Below are 24,591 nucleotides of genomic sequence, written 5' to 3' on the forward strand. Positions count from 1 at the left end.
ATATATATATATATATATATATATATATTTAATATTACTAGTACTGTCTGAACAATATTAGTACCGGTACCGTATAATATAGATATAGTTTATTATTTTTAACGTCATTATGGGCCTGTTATTATGTACGAGTCGATAAAAGTTTTACACGAACGGGTCATATATAATTATATAGTTGATTTTTTATCATCACAAACCGAACATATACCGATCAAACAACATCGGTAATGGTATCGTATTCGTTTTTATAGAATTCTCGATGTGGCGGTATAAAATTCACTGAATACAAAGTAACATTCGCAATAATGTATTTTTTGGTATCATAAGCTATATCGAGTGTCTGTACGATACCGGTATCATAACGGATCGATAACAACCAAACAACACCGGTACCAGTACGGACATTCGTTTTTATGAGTTTTCAATCGATTTAAAAAACGTGTCGATTGCCAATTATTGCTGTGCCGAGTGCCGGTATCATACTGGTACTGTAATGAAACAGACCGATAATGACCAAAGGCCCGCAACGAAGCGTGTCTGAATCCCACTAGTTATTTATAAAATAAATTATTATTATTATTATTATTATTATTATTATTTAATATGAGAGAAAGGAAATGAAAATCTTGTTTTTACCAAAAGAGTATTACCAAAAAAATGAGTACACATGACATCCATATAAGAGAGAAAGACGAAAAACCAACTTTTTTTAACGACAAAGCTGACACATGTCCTCAATTTTTTTTTTTATATTTATTAGATATAAAAAATTAATGAATTAGGTTTTTCAATTACCCTTGAAGAATAATTAAGCGTATATCTATACTATATTATAATACATACATATAATAAGCATAGGAATGTCTTTTATGAGGAATATATTAGCCGTGGGTGGATGATAAAGAGATATATTGGGGAAGATGAATTCTATGACGTTAGGAATAATGATTCGAATTATTTGTGAGACATTTAAACCTAAACTTCACCCGTAAAAGTTTGATACGAGTTCAACTAAACAATTTAAGTGTAACTTAGAGATCTTTTAATCAAAGGAGCTCAAATATGAGTTTCATTTAGTGAACTTGATTAGGCATACGAGTCTAAACGACGTATTATCTATACAAATATAATATATGTATATTATATATGTGGATCGCTAAAATGAAAACCACCTCTAGTTGTAAAAACCATGGGAACCACTTTCTAGCCTTTAGATCAACTTGATGGATGAATGAGATTAAAAGTAACAAAAATTAATATTAAATGGTTTTTGTCTTATTATGTCTTTAATATTATAATCCAAAAGGGTATTAAGTAATTTTGTTTTTTTGTCTTATTAAGTTTATTGTTTTTTATTACAATTTTGTCCTATTACAATAAATGTTTTTATTTTCTTAAATCAGTTTTTTTTATATTAAACAAACATCAGTTTTTTTTTTTCTAAAATCTTTTTTTTTTTTCTAAAATCAGTTTTTTTTACGCTCTGTTTTTTCACGCCGTTTTACGACCCGTTTTTACGACCCGTCTTACGCCCGAGTTTTTCAAGCGACGTTTTTTTAACACGCCGATTTTTTAACGCGCCGTTTTTTACGCGCCGTTTTTTACGCGCCGTTTTTTACGCGCCTATTTTTTAACGCCGCTTTTTACGCGTCGTTTTTTAACGCCATTTTTTTACGTTTTACGCGCCGGTTTTTTACGTTAACGTTTTTTTACGTTTTACGCGCCGGGTTTTTACGTTAATGTTTTTTTTTACGTTTTACGCGCCGGTTTTTTACGTTAACATTTTTACGTTTACGTTTTACCTAAAACTTTTTACGTTTTTACGGAAAACCTTTTACGTTAATGTTTTTTACATTTTACGCACCGGGTTTTTACGTTAACGTTTTTTACGTTAACATTTTTAAATTCAGTTTTTTTACGTTAACGGTTTTTTTTACGTTAACGGTTATTTTACGTTAACGGTTTTTACGTTAACGGTTTTTTACGTTAACGTTTTATGTTAACGTTTTACGTTAACGTTTTTTTCGTTCTAGTAAAAAAAAATTTACGTTTTACGTAGAACTTTTTACTTTTTATGTAAAACGTAAAACGTTTTACGTTTTACGTAAAACGTAAAACGTTTTACGTAAGACTTTTAACGATTTACGTAAAACGTTTTACGTAAAACTTTTTACGCTTCACGTTTTTACGTTTTACGTTAAAAAAGTTTACGGGTTATTTTACGTTAACGGTTTTTTTACGTTAACGGTTTTTACGTTAACGGTTTTTTACGTTAACGTTTTTACGTTAACGTTTTTTTCGTTTTAGTAAAAAAAAATTTACGTTTTACGTTTTACGTAGAACTTTTTACTTTTTACGTTTTACGTAAAACGTAAAACGTTTTACGTTTTACGTAAAACGTAAGACTTTTTACGATTTACGTAAAACGTTTTACGTAAAACTTTTTACGCTTCACGTTTTTACGTTAAAAAAGTTTATGGGTTATTTTTTTTTACAAAATTTTTTTACGCAAAAACGAACGCACCCAGAAACCGTAAACTCGGGAGGTGTCTCAGATATATTGTTATCATCATCGACGCCTCAAAAAAAAATATAAAAACCCAACAAACATAAAAAACAAAGGGTATCTCGAAAAAAAAAAACGGGGTTTGGCTCAGATTATCCGATAATCAAGAGGCTGCAAAAGTAGGGTTGCAGGATCAAAAACCCTACCCTCCGCCGTCCTTGCCGCGCCATCGTCATCAAAATCTACGGGTTTTTTTTTTTTTGCATCATCGCCACCCCGTCGATCGTATCAAAACCCACAGATTTAAATATCACAAATCAAAACCCACAGATCAACATGAACAACATTCAAACCCAGATTCAACCCAGATTCAACATGAACAACATTCAAACCCAGATTCAGCATGAACATCATTCAAAAAACAGAATATCATTCAAACGCAGATTCAATAGGATCAAAAAAGGTCACAATAACATCATTCAAACCCAGATTCAACATGAACAACATTCAAGCCCAGATTCAACATAATCAAACCCAGAAAGTCAAACCCCCAAGAACACCCATCAGATTCAAGAACACCCATCAGATTCAAAAAAACCCAGAAAAATCAAACCCAGAAAAATCAAGAACACCCATCAGATTCAAGAACACCCAAAAATCAAACCCAGATTCAAGAACACCCAAAAATCAACCCTAGAAAAATCAAGAACACATACCAAAAAAACCATTGGCATCACCGGCTCAGCCAAAAGATACCCCCGTCGCCGGACCTTTGTCGGTCGGACAGGAGATCGAGAGGAGCCGGACCTGGGTCGCCGGTCTTCATTCATCCACCGCCACTGCCTTCATCCACAACCAATAATTTCCGATTTCAAACTAAAGAATAAGGCTCATGTGTGGGTTTCCACATCATCATCGCCATTAATCTCTCAGATGAAGAACAACCAGAAGAACTGGACATTGAAATCAAGGAAAAAACACACAGAAACTACCTGTGCGGCGGCGGCGTCCAGGGGTCTTGGGGTTTGTCCCCGTTGAATGGTGGTGAACGGCGGCGGAGGACACGGTGACTGTGGCAGAGGAGACGGTGGTCCGGAGAGTGATATCCGTTGACGGTGGCGGAGGAGACCAGAGGGTATCTCCGGTGATGGAGATGAAAATTTCTAGAGAAAAAAGAAAGATCAGATATGCATTTCAAGTTTGAGAGAGAGAGAAATGAATGATTTAAACTAGAGAGAGAGAAGACAGATATAATATGAGAGAGGAAGGAAAGATCTAAAATAGAGAGAGGAGAGATAATCTGATCACATTAAATGAAGAGAGAGATGGTAGGATTTGACATTTAGAGTAAATGACCAATATACCCCTTTTGTTGGCTGAATATGATTGGTGGAGAGTGGTTCTCGCGGTTCTTACAACTGGGGATGGTTTTCATTTTAGCGGCTCCCTATTATATATTATATATTATATAATTATATATTATATAATTATATATGAAATACAAAAATGAATAGTAAATATTATTTAATTAATAATTGAAAAAAAAAAAACTAAATCAAGAACGAGGCACCGGTTAATTTTTTTACAGACCCGTCGGAGGGGAGATCCACCCTACGCCCAGCTGACGTGCTAGTTTTTGGTTGGGAGGACGGGAAACATGCTTGTGTCGATCTCACAGGTGTATCCCCACTAGCCGGGTTCCGGGAAAATGGATTTGTGGCGGGGCAAGCGGTACTGAAAGTAGAGTCAAAGAAGGTGGAAAAGCACGCGAAAGCTTGTGAGGATAATCAACATGCCTTTGTCCCCCTGGCGTTTGACACGTTCGGCTCCTTGGCGCCGGAGGCAGTTCGGTTCTTTTCTAGAGTTCAGCGTGTGGTCCATAGCAACTTTTCGACCCCTCAGGGGCGAGGCTTTGTTTTTAGTAGATTGAGGTTTTCTATTCAAAAAGGGATGGCGGCGCAGTTTGTTGCTCGTCTACCTGCTATCCTTATGTAATTTGCCCTGAAGATTGGAATGAAATTGCTTTTTTATAAAAAAAAAATCAAGAACTGAAATACGAGTGTCATTTAGTGAACTTGATCAACTCTGAGACATAACACACATTTAATAACGAGAGCGTAAGGCTTAAGTTCATGGATTTTAAACACTCCATTAAACTATGATTTTGGTACCAATTTTTGACAACCGTATTTAAAAAAATATCCATCATCTTAATATAATACAGAAATATAAGTTCCAGTTTTTTTTTTTTTTTTTCACTTATGGCAAACGCCAAAATTTCTTTTATAATTATGTGTCAATAATTCCAACATTTATGAGTAAAAAAAGCCTGAGTTAAAGTGACATAATTGATCTAAAGTTCAAAAAGTTGTGTTCTTGTGTGGTCCAAGGTTAGTATTTATCCCCCCAAACCCCCCCCCCCCCCACCCCCCCAAAAAAAAAAAAATAAAATAAAAAAAAAATAAATCTTGTGTATGGTATACGTACACTAGAAGCATACCATACGTCATCTTGGCTTCATTGTAGGTGTATTTGGAAACGTAGACTAGAGGAAAAGGGGCTTAGACTATGAGGTGCGGAGGGTCTTAGGCAATGTTTCAGAAATCGGCCTAGGCGCTAGGCGGTGAGTTACTGACTAATTTTTAGCTAGTCGGTCCAATTAGGCGGATATGGTCAAAATCGGTCTTAGGCGATCAAAATCGGTCAAAATCGGTCTCAGGCGGTCAAAATCGGACTAATCGGTCCATGTTTTACAGCCCATTAAATACAAAATTTGACCCATTTTTGAATCTGGCCCATTGTTTTACAGCCCAAATATTACTTATAAACCTATTTTAACATTTAATTTTAGGTATTTTAACATTTAACCCCCTCTATCTTTCAATAGTTTACATATGGTTCCTAAACTTTTAAATTTGTTAATAAAAAGTATAAAGTTATCTCCTAAACTTGTAAATTTATTAATAAAAAGTATAAAGTTATCTATATATATAAAAAAAATTTGTAAAATTATACTTAAAAAGTCCAATCTGATTAATCCCGATTAATCCCTATTAATCCTGATTAATCCCTATTAATCCCGATTAATCCCTAGGCGGTACCTCACCGCTCGACTAGCGCCTAGCGCCTTCTACAACATTGGTCTTAGGTTGGGGGCATTGCTCAACACGTGGCGAGGGTGTGATCCACAAGGTAATACTCAAAAACTAGGGGTGTGGTGTGGCGTGGCCAGCCATGTGGATTTTTTTTTGGTTTGGCAACGGCTACCTCCAACGGCTAGATCGAACCAACCAACCAAAACCAGTCATGTCATCCAGCCCCCCCGCCCCACGGCAGGCTCAATCCCCACACCAAAGGGGCAACGCCATGCCCAACGCTTGCCCAAGGTGAAGGAGCCGACGTTGAACCCAACCCACCCCCCACACCCAACAGTCTTATGCATAAGCATCGCGACATACCATAAGCTAGGGGGTACACCTACAAGGCTACAGGGACGATTTTGGCAAGTGAGTTTGTACAAAAATTAACTCTTTTAATTTTATCCTCCCATGTTTGATTCCACAATTTTTGTACATACCTCCATTCATCATATTTGCAAGTGAGTTTGTAACGAGTTTTATCTACATTATTAACATAACTTTCCAATTCCTTAACCATATCTGACACGATAATACTCTAGTGGTCCGCCAATTATCTAAATTTGCCGTTCAAATAAAAAATACGATCTATATTCTACGTCAATATTATATAAATGTGTCATAGTAACAATTAGATATATCATAATATCATATGTCAGGAATTTCATTGGTAATTTATGGGTCACATTTCAACATACTTTACATCATTTGCAATATAATGGGTCAGTGGCAACTTGTGATTCCATTATGCACATTATAAATTATTACGCAATCATATAAAAAATAATCAAGCACAAATATTACACAACATAATCAAATCAAAGAGAATGATTTTCAGAGACGGTGATGAGGGTGTGTGGGGAGGACCACCGCACAGGGTCAATGATTTCGAGGGACACGTGTTTTTATTTTAAAAAATCCGATATCTATATATGTGTTACTTTTTTTAAATAGTATACGATATCAATTCCAAGATAAACCCATTTACAAAACAATTTTTTATGGTTTAGAAGTTAGCTCATTGACATTAGATTTAGTGAGTTCAATACCCATTTGGTTTTAAAAATATATTAATAATATAACATTACGAAGGGTACATTTTTTTCGAGCTCAAACATGGAACATGAATTCTTAGAGACGTTACTGGTAATTTAATGGTGTAATAATTTAGAAAGAAAAAAAATGATCTCATGTGAAAAAATCATTTTCATTTAATCGAGCCCTTTTTATATATATGTGTGTTTTAAGGATGATCACACAAAATGAATTCTTCGCTTTCGATTGTTTCATGTCTAGGAGCATCGTACTTGATGCATTCAATAACTATAAGAAATAAGGCTAACCGAAGTTTCAAACTTCATTCAACACCAACCACATGCACCAAACTATTGTCGGAGATGTGTACTACTAATACTTAGACCATCTAAACCTTCTAGATTCACCTAAAGGTGTATAAATTCATTTGACGAGATATTGTAGCCTAACTTTGAATTTTTAACGCATCCTCAGTTAAATTTAACACACATTGATATAATATTTTGATCCGCTACAAAAAATTACACATTGTGTAATCATATATTTGTTACATAAAATTAAAGTTAATTATATTTATATAAATTAGGCTTGCGAGCTTAGTCAAGCTGGGCTCAAAGCCTCAAAATAATTAAAGTTACGCTTTGTTCAAGCTATTGACGCCTAGCTTGATCCTTACTATTTTGATACACCTTATTTGATTTTAATTATTTAATAAAGTGCATTGATATTGTAAAAATATATATTGTTTCGACTTGTTTTAGCATGATGTATACTTAAAATGAAAATGAGCTAAACGTTCTAATTAAGTAATAAAAAAGAGAGATCAAGAGTTTTTAATGAGTAATGGTAGAAACTCATGTCATGTATTATCCCTATTATGGCACTCAAAGCGGCCCTGCGGATGGCTGGGATGAACTCCGGCCATGGCACATTTTATCCGGGGGCATATTTAAAAAAAATCCTATATATGTGTGTATATATATATGTTATATAATTGTTTTTAAATAGAAAACCCATATAATATATAAATTTACATCTCAGGCCCATTATAAACTATCAATCTCAAAATTTATAACTTAAACCCATTAGGTATTAGCTTAATATCCATTTTAGTTGAAAGAATAATAATAATAATAACAATGAACGACACAAAAATAGTTTATATTATCTATTTTGTTAAGGCATAAAGGGCACGTTTTTCGGGTTCGGATAGGACACCTGAATTTCGAGAACCGGCTCTGATGACACTAAATTAATTAAACTCAATTTTTGAAAAGAATGTAATGCATTATCGTAGTTTTGCAATTAATTAAAATATCATTTAAATACTTAGGCTTACAAATTATGAGTTAACTAGCAATTGACCCGCGCGCGTTGCGGCGCGATACATCGTAAACATCGAATAGATTAGTCTAAACGTTATGTAATGCGTTAACCATATGCAAACACGTGTTTCGACATATCTGATTGAACTCAATGTTACCTATACAAGCATTGCAATTGGATCAAACACAAAATAAATCAAATTTATACCCAACAATCATAACGTATTATATGTGACCCGAGTCATAGATAGAAAATATGTCGGGTATAACGGAAAAGCTGACACGTATAATCAAAAGAGATGAATTAGAGCTTCTGAAAAAATGGAAAAAAGAAAACCATAATTTGACTCCACTCGGTTCGAAATAAAATTTACAAAACATCACCTGACTCGGTTCCCAAAAAAGTTTACGTCGAAACATCCACCAACTCAAGTTTATACTGAAACATACATAAAATATGCACGTAAAAATGATTTTTGTAAACGAAAACATATTATATTTGACCTAACTCGTTTCCAGAAAAAGTTTACGTCAACATGTAGAGAAAATCAAATTTATACAGGCACGTACATCAAACTACACACGTGAAAAAATAGTTTTTCTTAACTAAAGGAGGTATAACGGTAAACTCGAAACAAATTATTAGTAAAAAACCTTAATAAGTTAAATATGTTATTAAAATTGTGCCAAGTAGCACTAATGCCAAACCACTGCCAACGAACACCAACATACGTAAAAACGTTGAAACACGTACGCTAGTCGCGGCGTGTTAATGCGAAGAAATTATATAGAAACGTAAAACGTAAAAAAGAATAACTAAGTCGATCTAGGATTTGCGCGTTGCGACGAACTTTTCAAACTGCGAAAAATAGACGCGCTGCGACTGGACTGTCAAACGGGGAAAACAGACGAAAAAACGTTGCACCCTACACGCACGTTGTTGCGTGTTGGCTCGCAAAATTTAGAACGAAACGTAAAACGAAAAACTTGCGAAAGATAAAAAGTATAAGGGACCAACGTTGAAAATAAGAAAGTGTTGGGGTTAAATTGAAAAGTTGAAAAGCTTTGGGTTAAAACTAAAAAAGTCAAAGGGTTTATAATGAGAAACATAAAAACCTTTGGGTTAAAAGTTAAAAATGCAAATTTCTTTTGAAAAACACCCAATACATATGTTACAAGTATTAAAGCAACAAAGATTTGCTAATTTATAGTTTGGAAATTTGTTCTTTTGATCCGTTATTCCTTGCAACCCACGAACAAAAGGAAGTTGAATAAACTAACGAAAAGGCCCATAACAATTTAACATGGAGGAATTAAGTAGGTTACGTGCAGAACTATAGAAGAAAGTGGGCTTTAATAAAACATGAACTATTAGTGATTGGGCTAGAGTTGGTCTAAGAATGAAAATAAAATTGGAGCGCAAGAAAGGGAGGACATGTTTGGATGAGTTTTTTCATTTTTTATTGACTTTTTAAATTTTTATCTTTTTTTTTTTTAGAAAAGTCACAACCAAGTGACCTTTTTTTATTTTTTCGTTTCTCCTTTTCAATGCCTAAAAAGCTCATTTTTACTTTATTACCTAAACACCATTTCAGGAAAACTCCTTTTTAGTTTGGAATTGAATAAAAAATGTAAAGTTGCGGACATGATCAAAGGTCAAGGTGTCAATCAGGTTGTTGAATGGAGCTAGAGAATGCCGATCATCTCTCCGGAGCTGCTGGATAGTCTCGGTCAGTCAACTTCGCTGCTCAACGATTTCCAGATCACATCGGCTAGAGATCAGTGGAAGTGGTCCGCTGATTTGGGAGGCTGCTTCTCGGTCAAGTGTGTCAAACAGTTACTCAGATCAGAAGGTAATAACGATCTTGGTTTCATCTTGGACTGGTGTAAATGGGTGCTTGCGAAGTGTAACATTCATGTTTGGAGGTCCGGATTGAATAGTATACCGACGGCGGAAGCTCTAAAAAGAAGGAACGTTCACGTCGAAGATTCCATGTGTTCGTTTTGTAGTTCGAGTGAAGAATCGGCTGAACATATTTTTGTTTCTTGTCACACGGCTGCGATTGTCTGGAACTGCATTAGTTCTTGGTGCAAGATACCCAGTATTTATGCTTTTTCGCTTAAGGATTTGTTCGTCGTTTTTAAAAATCTCAGTGCTTTGGAAAGGAAGAAAGACGCGGTTCAAGGTATTATCATGACTGCGTGCTGGAGTCTATGGCGTGCTAGGAACAATACTAAATTCTCGAATACCCCGATTCGAATTGAGAATATCATTAGTGAAGTTAAGGCTTTAAGTTTTCTTTGGTTTTCGAATAGATCTAAGCACAAAGGGATAGGATGGGAGGAATGGTGCTCTTTTGTAAATATGTAATCTAGTCTTGTTGTGTTGTGTTTCGTCGGCCCGGCTTGGGTCGGCAGTTTCGTTATTGAAATTTATCTTTAAAAAAAAGGAAAACTCCTTTTTCAAAAAGTCAATAAATCATAAGTAGATAAAATAAGTTCATCCAAACATGGTTTGAATATAAAATATTGGTGACGGCAATTGAGGAAAATAAGAAAGGTTTTTTTTTTGGCCGCGTGGGATTCGCAAAAAGAGACCGTGCAGTTGTGGGGGTTGAAAGAATTGGAGGGCACATAAACCAAGGCAGAAAGGAGACAAGTAAAATAAACGATGAACAACTAATCCTTTTATAATTTTCTTTGGATGAATGGTTCGTATAGGATTAACATTAAAACTTTGTTTGGTTATGTTTTTGGGTTTGTTCTTCATTAAATTCCGTGGAACAACTTAATGTTTGGTTGATTTAAACAAATTGTTTATGTTTCAATTATCTGTCTTTTATCATTTACATCCAGTTTTCTTGCATCGTGAGCGGTTTGAGAACTAAGGGGATACGGAGTGGGGGGGAGTGGGGGTTGGCAAACCCACTTCCCCGATTTTGTTTGATGTGGCAAACCAATGCCAATAAACATTGGCAATCAAAGTTTCACCATTTCGGTGATGCTTCACCGCTGCGGCAAAGGAGAAAGGAAAGAGAGAGGGGGGGTGTGGGGTGGGGTCCATTCCAATCTCAACCAATCACATCTTTTTTCCTTTTTTTTATTTAAAAAGTTTACCACTCCACCAAATGTTTAAACCATTGCCAACATTTTTCACCAAAGTTTAAACACTTTTGCCTAATTGACATGGCGCGCTCTCATTGGTCGGTTTTTTGGTTTGCCACTTTAAAGTGTTTAACCACTCCTTATACCCTAAGAGGAGTATTAGACATCTATAATTAGGTAATTGGATTGTAGGATTAAAAATATGTCTTCAATTATCACTTAAACTATTTAATCCCAAGACTATGTCTATGTGGTGCAATTTAATCCCAAGATTATGTCTATGTGCTGTCTAATTAACCAAACAAATTTTGTGAAAAACCTAGAACCTGAATCCCGACGGGTGTTAATTTTCTTAAAACTGATAAACTTCTCAACAAAAAATCTTTGCCTTAAGTTCAAAATTCTCAAAAGCAATTAAAAACTCAAATTTGTATCCGTATTTGAATAAATAATTAAACAATTAAAAATTCTCAAAAGCAATTAAAAATACTTTCTATGAATTCCCTACAAAGACGACCTTACTTCCTTATACTAGTATAATTGTACAAGTAGTTAAGTGAACAAAATTAACTTGTTTTTTTATTAGACCACGACATCTACATCATAGCTCGGCAAATTTACACTTTACTTTTTCACACAACATACACCCCAAATTGCACCAATTTAATCCATAATTGATTAGTCGACCAGGCTACACTAGCTGGCTTATTACTGCTGCTAGTGGCGGATCCAGGAATTTTTTTCACTGGGTTCACTTTTATAGATGCTTCAATCATATGACTGACATAAAAAATTCGGGTCGGTTCGACGGCTCGGATCGGGTAAGGTTCATCACATAATAAAAATACGATACAAGGAACTCATACACATAAGCAAGTCAGTGGTTAATGGTGCCTTAGTTTGCATTCTTATTCACACTAGTGTCACAAAATGTCGGCGGTTCAGGAAGTAATGTGTTCAACAAACCATGTTCAACTCTTCTAGCTTCATTGATAATATTTTCAGATGTTTGACTTGTTTTATGCAGGCAAATAAATATATATGGACTGGAGGATAATAGAATTGAATTCACTAGGCATGCATTGGCACTCTACATGAATGACACACTTATTTGGACTAGCCAGCCATAGGTCTTCTCAAGAGAGTTAAAGATCAGAAAAGCCATATTAAATGCATGAAAAAAAGAAAAAAGAATTCTCAGTTTGATACCTGCAACTTATGTCATAATTTTCTAACTCTTGACTTAAGTGTGGATTTAAGTGTTGCTATGTTTGATCTTACATCCTTATGTCACAACATACTGAATAATCAACAACTCTAACCGGAACTAATTAATCTCTCTATTATCAATATCTTGGTTAAATAATAATTTCCTTAAAATGGTATACTTCAATCAACAAATATAAACAATTCCTTTAACTCAACTGTCCAATTTCAATAACATTTCGTCGAACACCTTCCCTTCATCAACAACATCCCTAAATAGGAAAAAACGGCTATTCGCTGGAGGTTGAGGGGGGCAGGCGTGTTGTTTTTTAGTTTAACCCTAACATGGGTTTTAACAATTGAAAAAGGAAAAAAACGGAACAAAAAGGCGCAAATGCATACTCAAACTCAGTTTCCATCGATTGAAAAGAGGGAGTTATAGTGTTATACCACTACAACACTAAATACTTTTGTTATGAGTTCACCCATAATTTATTCATGGGTTCCTTCTCTATTTTCTATACAGGTTTGCGCTAAATATTACAAACCGAAAGGGTTCCTGAAAACCTGGTATTTTAACTTGAATCCGGCCCTGACAGCTGCTTCATACATTTTTTTAATTTTGATCCAGCAAACAACCCATCTGTTTAGATGATACTATCACCATGAGTATGGTGGGGTGACGCGTGATAGCAGTTTAATGTGATGGTTGTTTATTCCTCTATTTCATTTAACGAAAATTAGTCTTACCATCGATGCACGAAGTACAAGAATAAAAAAAATATATGTAACATAAAGCACAAGGTACAGCTTTATAAAGCTTTATCAATCACACGAGTCATGACATATATATCCATGCACAAAAAAACACGTAATTTATGTGTCACAAACATAATACCTAGTGGTGAAACTTCTGTATTACAACAAAGACAAGTAAGTTCACGACCGATTTAAACCTCAAAATGTAGCCCAAAGATCGTCCGACTCACACCCGAGCCCAGTCGGCTCATGCTCGAGACCTAAGAAAGTCTCCCAGTTGGAGATTTGCTCCAATAACTTCAACTGATCTGATGACAAATGGTTGTGGAGATTACCACAATCCATCAATGCAGGTGGCGAAGGTGGCAACTGTTCATGAACCCGTGGCTGAGTTGACTGAGTCGCTGTCGCGATCTGTCCATGCTCGTCTTGATCCATCAATGCAGGCGGAGGTTGCGGCTGTTCAACACACAACTTTTTGGCAGGAGGTGATGAATTAGGGAAGTTGAGCCTGGCCTTATTGCCTCGGATACGTATGGCGGCTGCATCGTAAGCTCTAGCGGCTTCTTCGGCCGTGTTGTATGTCCCGAGCCATAAACGAGCGCCCTGTTGTGGGTCGCGGATTTCAGCAGCCCATCTGCCCCATAATCGCTTGCGGATCCCTCTGTAGAGATTCTTCCGGGGTTTGGTTGTTTTGTCTATTGGCTTTTGAGTCTGATTCATGCATACTGAAAAAATAAACACAACTCATAAGTTTTGGTTCATTCACGAAACAAATAACATTTATTGCAACCATCCAACTCAATATGATTTTGTATAGACCACAAGGAATCACTTGTTCACATTCTTTAGGTTTTTAACACATTCTTTAGATTTTTAACTCAAATAAGAATTATTCATACAAACCAAATTAGAATTCAATAACTATAAATTTTCAATAATAAACTATTCGTTTTTAGTACTTTTAACAAGGCTCAAACTATCCACACACCCTATCAGCCTATTTGCACACCCCTGCCTTGTATATTCATATATGGGGCGTATAGGGTTACATCAAATTCAGTGCCTAACTCATGTCAATTCTGGTTTGGCTGCTCCTATTATCCTATACGTCGCGTACAGGCCTATACATGGTGTATAGGACCCCTCGTATAGGTCTCATATATGACTCATGCCCCATATATGCCACGTATAGGCCAATATGGGGCGTCTATAAGGTTTTTTTTACAAACATTTTATACAATATTAGTTCTTTTTACAAACATTTTATACAATATGAGTTTTTTATAATTAATATTAGTGTTATTGATATTAATATGAGTTTTTTTATAATTAATATTAGTGTTATTGATATTAATATGAGTTTTCTATAATTAATATTAGTGTTATTGATATTAATATGAGTTTTTTTATAATTAATATTAGTGTTATTGATATTAATATGAGTTTTTTATAATTAATATTAGTGTTATTGATATTAATATGAGTTTTTTTATAATTAAATTAGTGTTATCAATATTAAAAAGAGAAAAAACATATACGCCGCATACAGGGCTAGACTATGCGTCTAGTGTGGTCCAAAAGACCATTATAGCCCTGTTTTGCCCCCCCAGTCTAGCACGAACTCAAAGGTAAAATGGTCTTTTTTTGTCTATACGCCCCGTATAGGCCTAGACTAGTGTGGTCCAAAAGGCCATTATAGCCTTGTTTTGCCCCCAGTCTAGCCCTAACTCAGGGGTAAAATGGTCTTTTTTGTCTATACGCCTCGTACAGGCCTATACGGGTCATATAAGACAAAATATGACATAATCAGAGATTCTCTTGGAAATTGAAAAATGTTATACGCAACGTATAGACCTGTACGAGGCGTATATGAGGGTGTGTGAATAGACACTTGGGTTATTATTAAAGAAGTATCAAATTAATCGACTAATTACACTAGTACAGAAATGATCAAATGATGCGGTTAAATTGGCTATGAGATGCGGTTCTAGACCCGCATCTTATGGCAAAGCATCTTATGGCTATAAGCCAAAAGATGCGGGTCCAAGAGATGCGGTTATAGACCCGCATCTTTTGACAAATTAAGCAAAAACTACTTTTTCTCAATATATTCAAGAGATGCGGTTATAGAACCGCATCTCTTGATGTTTAAGCTAAAAAATATATTTTTCTTTTTTGGTTTAGTTTCTAGGAAATTTTATTAAATTTACCAATAAATTTCCATTAAAAACAAATTATCTAAAAATGAAAATAAAATTTACAAAAACAAAATTAAACTAAAACCAATATAAAATAACCCAAGAATGTAAATTACAAAGGATTTAAAGTAAAACAAAATTACAAAAGTTTCAATAACACAAATACATATATCTCTACATATGAAAGTGATATACAATAACTTCATGAACCAATGTCTTGACGTCTTCAATTCATACTTGCAATCGGAACCGTAGAAATTGCCTAACAAAACAAAACAAAACGTTAAATTAATAAAATGAAAGTTAAAATGCAATCTTTAAATTCAAATGTTAAAAAATTATCATACATGCATACACATAAGACATGTAGTTCCAAATCTACCCTACGTATGCACATAAGACATGAAGATTCAAATCCATGACCTACAAGTCCAACAATACTACAATCGACCAATATATCTATCAAATCACAAATCATAAATATGGGGATTGTAGGCTATGGCCTCAATTATGTTATTATGTTGCAATTCCTAATTAAAAAAAAACACCATTTTACTCTTTCCACTGTCACATTCTTAGCAAAGCACCATACAGAATGATCACAATATGATAAAATAATTGCACCTAAAGTTATGTGCAAGAACGACTACAATATGATAAAATGGTTAATAATTTAAATGTATGATTATGTTGGAACAAACCTAAGTTATTTTAGGCTTCTGCATAAGTAGGATTCACCACAATCTCTATCTTTATCATGCTAGCAGCAACATCCATTTTGCCCTATATATTAATCTACAATTCTAAAAGCGATAGTTGAACGATATTGTTCTATTAGATGTTGATTGATTAAATTATACTTGCACTGTGTAGAGGACTCCAACGTTGTTCAACAATTGTGAGACACTTGGATTATTTGACGAAGCCAACACCAAAAGAACAAAAATCTATCAGAAAAAAAAAACTCATAAATATTAATCATTAAACACCAATACCTGTAATGCTGAGATGAAATACCTGATGAGACTCTACATCTTTATCAAGGTTGTTCGGTCTTTATAAATAACTCCAAGATTGTTACACACAAATGCACAATGGAAATTAATGTGAAAAGCAAGTTCATACATCAGAATTACCTACAAACAGAAGGGAGAGCTTATTTACTACAAAATATGGAAAGTAACACAAAGGCCCTACAATGACTGAAGGTCTTTCTTTGTACAAATCAAAAGAAAATAAAATGGATGACGAATTTAATGAGGGAGAAAGACAGAAAAATTCCATCAACTTTACCATTTCAAACTTGAGCATATTGTACATAGCATCTGCAAAATGACAGTAATAATACAAAGTTTTTCACAACCAAACAACCAAAAAGTAACAATTAACAACAACTACCTCCCTCTGATGCCAATTTTGATGATCACAACCTTCTTCTCAATAGCAGTTTCAGTGGAGACGAAATTAGGGTGTGATTTGAAGTTTCCTGCAAGAGAGGTGTTCGTTACAAGGCAAAAAGCGAACGGATCTGAATTTCTATTGAACATACAAATCCCCAATTCAATCATCGCTAATACTGGCACATAAGCTCCATAGGCTCAAATACGTACCATGTATCACAAACTAAACCCTAGATGCTGAAATAAAACAAACTAATGAGAAACATTGGTTAGAAATCGAACCAGTTCTTTGGCACTTTGCTCGGCGATGGGAGAAGCGGAAGAGGAAGGTGGATATGGCGCGGGTGAGGAGAACGTTAGCGGCGACTTGGAGAGTGGATCGGTCATCATCGATGGAGATGAAAGAGACCGGAGAGAAGGGTAGCTCGACTCCACGTCTTCAGGGAATGGATGGAGAGGGCGGGATTTCTGAGAAGATGGAGATTGGGGAAAGTGAATGGCACTTGGAGGGAACATATGAATATTGGGGGAATTGGGCGGGATCATCTAAAATTTTCAAGTAAAAGAGAAAGTTATCATATATATATGACTTTTATATTAACTGTTAATATTAATTATTATTTTTTATTTTTTTTCTATCAAAATTTTCTATATTCTATTAATATGGATTAGGATCAAATACAAAGGATCCTAATTGTAAGAAGTGTAAGAAGGATTTATAGAGTGACAAGTGTCCAATAACCTAAAACTAAACCCACTACACAAAAAAACCCCACTAAAAAAAAAACCTTAAACATCCACCACCACCAAAAACCTAAACCCCCACCCCCCCCCACATCACCCACCCTAAAAAAAAAAAAATTCTTTTTTTTTTTCTGCCGAGGGGGTGGGGGTTTAGGTTTTTGGGTGGGTGTTTAGTTTTTTTAAGATTTTTTTAGGTTTTTGGGGGGTGGGGGTTAGGTTTTTTTAGGTTTTTTTTTTTGGGGGGGGGGGGGTGGGGTGGGGTGGGGGGGTTAGGTTTTTTTTAGGTTTTTGGGGGGTGGGGGGTTTAGGTTTTTTGGGGGTTTTTTGGTGAGGTATAGATTTTTTTTTGTTTTTTTTTTTTTTTTTTTGACGGGGGGTGGGTGGGGGGGTTTAGGTTTTTTGTGGGGGGGGGGGTTAGGTTTTTGGGTGGTGGTGGGTGGGGTGGGGTGGGGTGGGTGTTTAGGTTTTTGGTGGTGATGTAGTGGGTTTAGTTTTAGGTTATTGGACACTTGTCACTCTATAAATCCTTCTTACACTTCTTACAATTAGAAGCCTTTGTAGAATAACTTGACCCAACTAATTATATATACACACATTTACTTTGAATTAGGAAAAAAAATATTAACAAAAATGATAACAAATAAAAATTAAATTATTCTCATTCTCATGAATCGGTAAAAAATCCTCGTCCATATGCAGCATCACATATCATAAACTAAACCCTAGATATTGAAATAAAACAAACTAACGAGAAGCATTGGTGAAAATCGAGTTAACTCTTTGGCTCGTTTTGCTCAGGGATGGGAGTAGCGGAAGAAGAAGAAGATGAAAATGGTTGTCGTGTTAAACGGTGCGTGACGATGACGATACTTGCTGCGTCTAGTTGTCTGGTGACTGATTTACATTGCCATAGGAATTTGATGGGCAGTACGTTGCCACAGGCATTGCGTTGCGGCCATACGTTGCCACAAGCATTCGTTGGGTATCGATTCAGTTTGGAATGGTATTGATCAGTTCAGATCGTCACGAGTCTATGATGTAAAAACTCCATGGATAGAAAATCCATGGAGGTTTCTTTTCATTCATATCTTCTTGTTTATCTTCTTTAGTTGGCCATCACTAACCCTAATTGGCCCATCACCCATCCTAATGGACCATTGATCATTTTAAACGCCTTTCGTTGACAATAATGGAACATGAACAACCCTAGTTGACCACCAGTGGCCCTAATTGACCTATCAATCAGCCTAATATTGGACCATTAATCATCCTAAACTTCCTTCATTGACCAAAATGTATCATGAACAACCCTAGTTGACCAGCATTGTCCCTAATTGATCTACCAATCATCCTAATGGACCATTAATCATCATAAACAACCTTCCTTGACACTAATGCAACATGAATAACCCTAGTTGACCACTACTTGCCCTAATGGTCTATCAATCTTCCTAATAGGCCATTGATCATCTTAAACGCCCCTCGTTGACATTAATGGAACATGAACAACCCTAGTTGACCACTTTTTGCCCTAGTTAACCAATCAATCATCCTAATGGACTACTAATCATCCTAAACGTCCTTCATTAACAAAATGGTAGCATGAACAACCCTAGTTGACCAGCACTCTTCTAATTGATCCACCAGTCATCCTAATGTACTATTAATTATCCTAAACAAGCTTCATTGACACTACTCTAGCATGAACAAATTTAGGCAGTGTTTGGTATGCAGGAATGGGAGGTGGAATGGAATGAACTATTGCGAGAGAAAGAATAAAAGTGTGTTTGGTTGGTCAACGTAATGGAATCACTTATTCCATAAGTCATTCCATCCCCTCAAATTCATTTCATCCACTCCCCTTGTTTTTTTTCCATTTCATTCCCTCTCTCACCCTACGTCACAAACACCGCTCATAACCACCACCATCTGCCACCACCACCACTTGCTATCGTCACCACCCGCCACCAACCTCCGTCGACCAGCACCACCATCCTCCACCGCCCGTCGCCACCGCCATTGACTACCATCCCTGCCACCCGCCATCGCATACCTCGACCACTACCGCCACCCCCCGTCGACCACCACCACCATCTTCCGATGCCACCACCCGCTACCGTCGAACACCACCACCCGCCGTCGTCGCCTCCATCCGTCGCCACCACCATCGCCGCCACCCGCCACCGCCGACCACCGCCACCTCGACCACTATCGCCACCCTCCGCCGACCACCACCACCATCTTCTGCGGCTACCGTCGACCACCACCACCCACAATCGTCGACCACCACCACCCACCGTCGTCGCCACGACCACCGGCCACCGTCGTCGCCATGACCATCGCCGCCACCCGCCACCGCCAACCCCGACCATCGCCGCCGCCACCGCTAACAACCGTCACCCACTGACCACCGCCACCCCCCGTCGCTACCACCGACCACCGCCACCCATCGCTGCCACCACCACCGATCACCGCCACCACCCATCGCCGATTTAATTCATTCCTCTTTTCTTACCTACTAAACAACACAAGGTAACGATTTATTCCTTTTCTGCATGGTAACCAAACAAGACTATGGAATGTAATGATCCATTTCATTCCTTTGTTCATTCCATTACCTCGTCCATTCCATTCCCTCATCTATTCCATTACGCCATACCAAACAGACCCTTAGTTTGCCATTATTGGCCTAATTGGTCCATCAATCATCCTAGTAGACCACTGATGATCCTTAAAGCCCTTCAGTGACAAAACTGGAGCGTGAACAACCCTAGTTGATGACCACTATCCCTAATTGACATATCAGTCTTCCTAGTGGAGCATTAATCATCCTAAACAACCTTCATTGACAAAAAATGTAGCATGAACAACCTTAATTGACCATCGTCACTATATGTTTAAGCAACATGCACGTGATCATCATCGTAATATATTTAACAATAAAACCTTATTTTAGTAGTATTTAACGATACATCGATAAGTACACATATACATACACTAACACATACATATATACATATATAATACATATAAAAATATATAGGTACGTACATCAGTACATGTATACACAGTAAATCAATAAAAAAATAAATATTTGTAATCATGAGAAAAGTAATTTTTTAATCCTAAGAAAATTATTTGTTTATTATTATTATTATGAATACTATATATGAAAACCTTTTTTAATATTTTGTTGTTTAGTATTATTAAAAAAACAATCATACATATAAAATTAGTATATACTTATTTTTTATTATTAGTTTTTATTTATTAATCAATTTTATTATTTGCTTAATACTTATTTTTTATTATTAGTTTTTATATATCAAGAGATGCGGTTTTAGAACCGCATCATTTGGCTCTTGATATTTTTTAAAACATCTATAAGATGTGGTTACACAAGAACCGCATCTTTTGGCCCATGCTTTTTTTCAAACAAACATAAATCTTTTTCAAAACACCCATAAGATGCGGTTAGAAAGAAGGACCGCATCTTTTGAGAGCACCCATAGCATCTTTTGATCAATTATGTACTAGTGTTAATATATGTTCTAAAAATGAATTATTAAAAAATGGTATAGGAAATATATGGTTTAAAAAAGGGAAAAAATTAAAAATATGTTGTTAAAAGTAAATATAATAATAAACTATTATAATATATTAAATAAAAGAAAAACTAAAAACCATATATTGTTATAAAAATAAAGTTAGTATTCATCGTCCCTCGTCAACAGATACCAAATAAATACTTTATTTAGAGTACAACTTCGTTTTTAATAAAACTTATAATAGAATGTCAGGGAAAAAATCAAGCATAAGTATGTACTTAAGTTTTTAGAATAAAGTTATAAATGCAAATTATTAAATAAGTATCAAATTAATCGATAAGTTAATATATGTTCTAAAAAGAAAAAAATTATTAAAAAATGGTATAGGAAATATATGGTTTTAAAAAAGAAAAAAAATTAAAAATATGTTATTAAAAGTAAATATAATAATAAACTATTATAATATATTAAATAAAAAAAACAAAAAATAATATATTATTATAAAAATAAAGTTACTATTTATCGTTCTTCCTCAACAATATTTATATAATTATATAATTATATAACAATTGTTTAAGAATAATTAATAAAATGCACTAGAATTTATAAAAAAACACTTATCGCTCACCCCTTAAACATATCATATGTTCAGTGAGTGTGAAAGAAAACCCCTTATGCCTGTGTGACCAGTGGCGAAGGTTTGAAAATTTTTATTGGGGGGTCGGAAGTCACCTTAACTAAAAATTCTACATAAGTAAAAAAACTTATAAAACCGGGGGTCGAAAACGTATATACCTAAAAAATTCTATACGAATGTACATACGTAACACTACTAAGTGAAAAATTCGCCCCCCCGGCCCTTGAAAGCTGCGCCGCTGTGTGTGACGTCTACGCGATGGAGTTTATCATCCCCTCTTACTTGAGTATTACATATGGTTATAAACGACAGATATTACTAAATATAAATTAACAACCAATAAATAGGACAATATATATTCGAAACGTCATGTGAACCATATACCAAAAGTAGAAATGAAAAACAAAGAGTAAACTGCCATTTTGGTCCCTGAGGTTTGGGCAATTTTGCCACTTTAGTCCAAATTTCAAACTTTTTGCATCTGGGTCCCTGTGGTTTAAGTTTTGTTGCCATTTTGGTCAAAAAATAAAATCAGCTCATATTCCTCAAATTTAATCCTGATGTTTTGTCAATTTCCTCAGGAGTAAATTAGTCATTATAATTTTATTATAACTCGTTATTAATTAAATAAATAAAAGCTTTGACCTTCATTTTCATCTTCCCCAGGAGCATCACCACCATCTTCCATCAACTCAAACCCAATGAATCCTTCAAAAACCCCATCGAAAACCATCGCAACCAGAGGTCTCTAATATCTCTCCTGATTCGATTTTGATACAATGCAATCACTAATTTCACCAACTGATCATCCAAATCTCCACAACCCATCATTAATAATTCGATCAAAGCTTCAATTTCATATATTGATTTGTGTGTACGCTGATTTTGCAGGTCATAGTGTTCACATCTCACCCGATTCATTCTTTAAAAATCGATTTGTTCATATGAAGATCTGGGTTTGTGATCTTTAGCTGCAAAGTTTCAGATCAATAAGCTATTTTATCTTTCAACTTATTGCACTCATGGGGTCAGTCTTTTTTCCGATTTTATTACAAAAGTATCGATCTTGAAGTTAGTTTTATGATTTAATTGACATGGGGACAAGATGCAAATGTGTATGTATTTTTGTGAAATCAATATCAATTAGGGTTTTTATGTTATATAGACTGTAGAATTTGAGCCTGTTTAATTTAATGTTTGGTTAAGTTGTTGGTCCCATATATGATATATTCTTTACCTTGTTGGTGCACTTGTCTACCAAACAGTTTTAATTATGTAGGTGTGGGGTAGATAAGGATTCATTGGGTTTGAGTTGATGGAAGATGGTGGTGATGTTCGTGGGGAAGATGAAGATGAAGGTCAAAGCTTTTATTTATTTAATTATTTTAATTAATAATGAGTTATAATAAAATCATAATGATCAATTTACCCCTGAGGAAAATGACAAAACATCATGATTAAATTTGAGGAATATAAGCTGATTTCATTTTTGGACCAAAATGACAACAATACTTAAACCACAGGGACCCAGATGCAAAAGGTTTGAGATTTGGACTAAAATGGCAAAACTGCCCAAACCTCAGGGACCAAAATGACAGTTTACTCAAACAAAAAACAAATCTTGATCATGCCATAGAGATTAATATTTTCATGATAATCTGAATAAAGGGAAATCTGCAACTCATTAAGTTATTCAGTGAGTCTATTTAACTTATATCTAACCAAACATGAAACATCACATTCATTAAAACTATTAATCTAAACTTAGTTCACCTTGCTTGAGATTTGGAGTGGAATCACCATTTCTAGCGAAGTGAATTACTGATCGCGGCTCGATATCCCAGCCGACGGGAGTGTAGGCGTTGAATTCATTCCAGAGATTACCCGCGGCCACCATCCGGCTTCGTTCTACGATTGGATCAACTTTTGGTATAACATCTCTACCGCACATATTTGTTGTTTTGAAGAGAGGAAATAACACAGAATGAAGAAAGAGGAAATGGAAATAAAGTAGAAAGTTGACAAATGAGTCTTGGTAGAGTGTATTAATAGGGGACGTAGATGTTTAATGAATTTTATTTAGAATATTTATTATTGAGTAAACCTCAATTTTCGTCCTTGTGGTTTGCTGATTTTAACACTTTCAGTCCAATAGTTTATAAATTACATTTATCATCCATTAGTTTGCTGATTTTAACAGTTTCAGTCCACACTAGTGTTAAATTTTAACAGTTTCAGTCCACACCAGTGTTAGTGGTGTGGACTGAAACTGTTAATATCAGGAAACTAATGGACTGAAATTGTTAAAATCAACAAACTAATGGATGATAAATGCAATGTTTAAACTATTGGACTGGAAGTGTTAAAATTAGCAAACTACAGGGACGAAAATTGAAGTTTACTCTTTATTATTTATATGAGTTAGTCTTTTTAGTATCCAAATACCTCTATTCTTACGGGGTAAAGATAAGATTGTTTACGTCTTACCCTACTCAGACCTTACCTTAACTTTGCTATTGAGGGATTTAGTATGATGATGATACATATATACAAATACAACGATAAATAGTTTATCTTTCTTTTCATTCACTATTATCTCTCTAATTAATTAGTAAAAAACATTTTATCTCACACATATTGAGACTTATCATATATATGTATTCTACACATATCAAAATTTATCATACGTTAATCTTACATTTTAACCTACACATATCAAGATTTATCATTCCCTGTAAATTAAGTTTGTTTTGAAAAAGTACATTTTGAAAATGAGTTATTTGTTTAATTTAGTTAGCTAATTTAGAGAATACAATAAATTAATTAATTATGTAAATTTATTTTTATAACCTTACGATAACATTAAATACAAATATCAAATTGAGCATTCTCATTTGTTTAAATTTATTGTTTTCTTCTTATATAATATTTTATTCCCATTTAAACCTTACAATATACACACACCCTGTGCACTTACAGTAACATTAA

At 35.0% G+C, this 24,591-nt stretch overlaps 1 protein-coding gene and 1 long non-coding RNA gene across 3 annotated transcripts; both read right to left on the bottom strand.

Annotated features, from left to right (window-relative positions):
* Window positions 1-13,103: 13,103 nt before the first annotated feature.
* LOC110930298 (ethylene-responsive transcription factor RAP2-3) lies at window positions 13,104-23,631 on the bottom strand. The gene is made up of 2 exons (XM_022173586.2): window positions 23,377-23,631; window positions 13,104-13,801 (listed from the first exon to the last, which is right to left on the bottom strand). The coding sequence occupies exons 1-2, from the start codon at window positions 23,552-23,554 to the stop codon at window positions 13,272-13,274; spliced, it is 708 nt and encodes a 235-aa protein (XP_022029278.1). The 5' UTR covers window positions 23,555-23,631; the 3' UTR covers window positions 13,104-13,271.
* On the bottom strand, window positions 15,348-17,213 carry LOC110930299. 2 transcript variants are annotated; one of them, XR_002587740.2, is made up of 6 exons: window positions 16,957-17,213; window positions 16,568-16,760; window positions 16,292-16,410; window positions 16,135-16,221; window positions 15,976-16,057; window positions 15,348-15,536 (listed from the first exon to the last, which is right to left on the bottom strand). It is a non-coding gene; the product is annotated as an uncharacterized LOC110930299 (long non-coding RNA). The 2 variants fall into 2 exon arrangements; XR_002587738.2 differs by having other exon boundaries at window positions 15,976-16,221.
* Window positions 23,632-24,591: the final 960 nt, after the last annotated feature.

This window comes from Helianthus annuus, chromosome 3 (assembly GCF_002127325.2).
Source record: "Helianthus annuus cultivar XRQ/B chromosome 3, HanXRQr2.0-SUNRISE, whole genome shotgun sequence".
NCBI lineage: Eukaryota > Viridiplantae > Streptophyta > Magnoliopsida > Asterales > Asteraceae > Helianthus > Helianthus annuus.

Coding starts and splice junctions, on each gene's coding strand:
- LOC110930298 (XM_022173586.2), bottom strand. CDS start 23,554: ATGTGCGGTAGAGATGTTATACCAAAAGTTGATCCAATCGTAGAACGA. Junction 13,802..23,376: donor CACTCCAAATCTCAAGCAAG/GTGAACTAAGTT, acceptor TTATTTTTTCAG/TATGCATGAATCAGACTCAA.